General features: G+C 45.1%; 1 protein-coding gene across 1 annotated transcript; it reads left to right on the plus strand.

The window, feature by feature from the left end:
* LOC143305638 (uncharacterized) lies at positions 1 to 1,767 on the plus strand. Its single transcript, XM_076689939.1, has 2 exons — positions 1 to 1,375; positions 1,439 to 1,767. Exons 1-2 carry the CDS (start codon positions 1,076 to 1,078, stop codon positions 1,658 to 1,660), a joined length of 522 nt encoding a protein of 173 aa, XP_076546054.1. The 5' UTR covers positions 1 to 1,075; the 3' UTR covers positions 1,661 to 1,767.
* The last annotated feature ends 2,025 nt before the right edge of the window (positions 1,768 to 3,792 follow it).

Here is a 3,792-nt window from a genome sequence, read left to right on the forward strand (position 1 = left end):
AATTTGTATAAAATCTATCCTTGTCCATCAAAGCAGGTTATTAAAGAAAAAGAAGTAGTTACGTACATACAACCACAAATTTCATACATTGCAGTCACTACAGATGAGCAGCAATACTTTTTACCTACCGAGGAATATCTTGGAGTTTGCCGAGTTCATAATAATCAGTTAATAGGACCATCAACATTACCATTATATCAGGTAGAAGGTCATGCAACCTGCGAATCTACCTTGCTTTTGAACCCATCCGCCATAAACTGGGAAACCTGCGATGTAAGGGTAACCACCAAGCTTCAACCATTCTGGCAAGTGTTAAGCGCTCCTGCTACCTGGTTTTTCTTTATGCCAACCCATAAAAAGGCCCAGGTATATTGTAAAGGGGAAAAACCAACTATAGCAAACATTTACAATACTGGAATTTTCAACCTCGAACCGGGATGTAGAGCCACAGTAAATGCGATGCAATTAAAAGCAATGGACACAATAGTAACCATGGAAAATATTATACATTACCCATCAGCGTCATACAATTTATCAGTAATCATTCCGAAAATAACAGAACATCACCTATCAGTTTTAGAAACCAATTACACTAATACAGATCAAGTAATCACAAATTGGAAGAACCTTCCGACAGCACCAAACCTAGAGGAATTGGAGCATCGGGCGAAAGAATTGGAACTTCAAGAAATTTCCACAAATCGTATAAAAATATCAACATTTTCCTCGTTTGGAGTAGTATCTTTGATCCTACTATTAATAATTGGGACAATAATAAAAAGTAATATACACAAAATCATTAATAAACTAAAACCTTTGGACAAACCGAACGAAATTGAATTGCAACTGGAAGAAATACCTAAAAACTCAGAAGAATCAAATTCAAATAATATAAATTTACCAAGGGAAAAATCTTCAGCACCTAGACCAAGTGCCACAATATTCTAAGGGGCCGTAGCCACTCCTACACATCCCTCCTCTAAGAGTCGAAATAAGAGTGGGGTAAGATAAGGGTTTTCAGACTATATAAGCAGTTCTCGGCACCATAGTCTCATCAGTAGACATCCTCAAGAAAATGAACACCATCAAAAATATAGTTTTGAGCAGTTCTGTTCGGATCGGAATTGTCCACGTGGACAATCCGGTAGAATTCTGGGCGCAGGTGGACGACGGTCGGGAAGAAGCTAGGCGACTGTACCGGGACCTGTATCGGTACATGAGCGACCGCGGCCACCTCCACTTTCCAAACCAGGGAAGACTGACCACTGGACGTCTGGTGGCGTACAGAAGTAAAGAAGGTACTTGGGTCCGAGGAGAAGTTCAACACCTGGTGGACGGCCAGTTCGAGGTGGCTCTTCGTGACCACGGCAAGGTGGTAAGGGCACCGGTCGACCAACTTCGGACCTTGCCGCCACGCTTTCAAAATCTACCGTGGCAGGCCTTCAAGGTACGGGTACGGGGTATCCGCCCTGTATGCAGGACCTGGAAGATAGAGCAGGCCAAGAGGGTGTTGGAAGGAAGGAGGGGTCTGCTAACCAACATCAGAGGCGAGGGTGAGGTCGTGGCAGATGTAGCCCTCGATCGTCTACCAGGACAACCACCATTCAACGTGGCGGAGGCGTGGTTGGGCATGAGATACGCGGTTCCAGGCCGGGTATAAAAGCAGACCACTACACCATTCTTCCAAAACACTTATCTGAGCGGACCGAAATGTGCTACATCAGGGAACAACCAACTGAGAGGGACACCAGTCGCATCGAGCTGCTGATGAACTTGACGGCCCGCCTGTGCATGCGCAGCACTTGCTACAGATTAGACGTTGGCATTGTCTGTATGCAGTGTGCTCTCGAAGCAGCCCTTGGAGCAGCAAGGATCTATGACATGGTGGAGGTACACTATCCACTACCAACGGCATATCCGCCTGGGGCCTGCGATATTTGCAGCGCGCCCCTGATGGAGTTGCAGGCCGCCTACCACTGCGAGGAGTGTATTGCCGCCATCATCATGGAAATGGAATACCAAAGAGCAAACCAACCCATACCACCGCCTGCAATAGTACCAACCTGGTACACCGAGAGACAAATCCGATCGAGGCAGCCTGGACCCAGACGTACGCTTCGACTTCATACCGCAGTTAGCAGCATCACCAACCATCACACGTAGCGATAAGTACACACACATCACACATAACACCCGACATATTGCATTACAACACCAAAACTTCAACACATTCTAGTGAGTGTTTTCCTTTCCAATTGAAAGCATCACGATTACCGCGATGTTTCATCTAAGGGGGGAGGTGTCACGTAGACAGACCGTTTTTATCAAACGTGTCTCCTTTCAAATAAGCTTAAACATCTGGAAAGGAAAACTCTCGGGCAAACCGACCATTTACTCTCGTAATAAACAGAAGGCCCACCGATAGCAGAACCAAACACTTGGGAAAGCAATGGGTCCGCCGTAATCAAATAGCAGATGCAACCACTCTAAACTGTCGCAGAGGCAGGTGGACCCAGCCTGATCACTCGAATAGTAACCAGACCACCCTTCTTAATTAGTATATAAACCCGTTCGTACCAACGATCGGGGGCAGTACCAGAGTTCATCTCGTGTCGAGCACGTCGTGTACGGTAGTGAGTTGGTTACTATTAGTGAGATCGGGTTGAAGTCCCCTTCGAGCAACATTCACCTTATAGAATCCGCGAGTCGTGTTTCTATTTGGCATTACAATCAACCACACACAACACCCCCGCATTGCCAGTGCGTGAACACCGAGCATAGTGGAAATAGGTAATATATCACATTATACACCTATATTCGCGACAACAACATCTGTAATAGACCAAGATTGTAGAATATATACATTGCTGTGTCAAACCCACATTAGCATTCTCCTTTAAACCCAGTGAAACCTTGTGACAGTTCCTACCACAATACAATCTTACCGCTCGGGTTGTATTGATAATAAAATAAGTTACGCGGCCGCCAATCAGAAAGCCTCTGATAGCCACGCGCGCTGCCAAGCCGTCGGCCACGTAACAGTAACTATTAAATTTAAATGTTTTTATATCGCGTGTAATGTTCGTGTGTTCTGAAGTACTGCACTTTAAATTGTATAAAAACTGTTCTCTTTTCCTTGCTGCCGTTTAACGATTCTTTCTTGCTGAGAGATTTCAAAATGCTGTCTGAAATCTATCGCCTAGTGTTTTATACATATTTGGTCTGAGGGAGGGGCTTTGAGTAGAACTTGTAAAATGGATGTTATCCAATGAAAATTACTGAAAGATGTGGGAGGTGGACGAGTCCTGTCCTTTGGACACGCCTTGGGCGAAAATCCCAAAATCATGACATGTTAGCGACAGCTTATTTTTACGGGTTGTTGAAGGCAATTAGCCCGGCGTATTTCGATTCCGAACGATTTATGATAGGGTCTTAGCCTACGTGTGACCCAAGAGGGACGTCTGCAAGGATGCAATCCATACGCCTGTCGATGGCTGGTGACTCGAAGTCACGTTGCTATCGGGTGCCATACGATTGATTGTTTGAAAGGAAATATGGGAAGGTTTGGGAAAGGCAAGCGACTCGACGTTGCTTTGCTTTGTCGTCGAATCGCAAATAACAAGACTGGGTTATTTGGTAGAGAATTTATTCTTCACTTTACAGACGTTTCCCGTACTCTTAACGTTGAACTAAGACTAACTTTGCTCTTCCGGAGAGCTTGCCTTTATACTTGGCATTGGGGTGTGGTGGTCGAGTAGTAGGGAGGTTTTTCCAGGAAAGGACGTTTTTAGG

This window comes from Osmia lignaria, chromosome 9 (genome assembly GCF_051020975.1).
Source record: "Osmia lignaria lignaria isolate PbOS001 chromosome 9, iyOsmLign1, whole genome shotgun sequence".
In the NCBI taxonomy this organism is placed as follows: domain Eukaryota; kingdom Metazoa; phylum Arthropoda; class Insecta; order Hymenoptera; family Megachilidae; genus Osmia; species Osmia lignaria.

Bases quoted from the DNA above. Each gene is read 5' to 3' on its own strand.
- LOC143305638 (XM_076689939.1), top strand. From the start codon at position 1,076: ATGAACACCATCAAAAATATAGTTTTGAGCAGTTCTGTTCGGATCGGA. The intron at 1,376-1,438 runs GTAAGGGCACCG...CTACCGTGGCAG, and splicing joins TTCGTGACCACGGCAAGGTG to GCCTTCAAGGTACGGGTACG.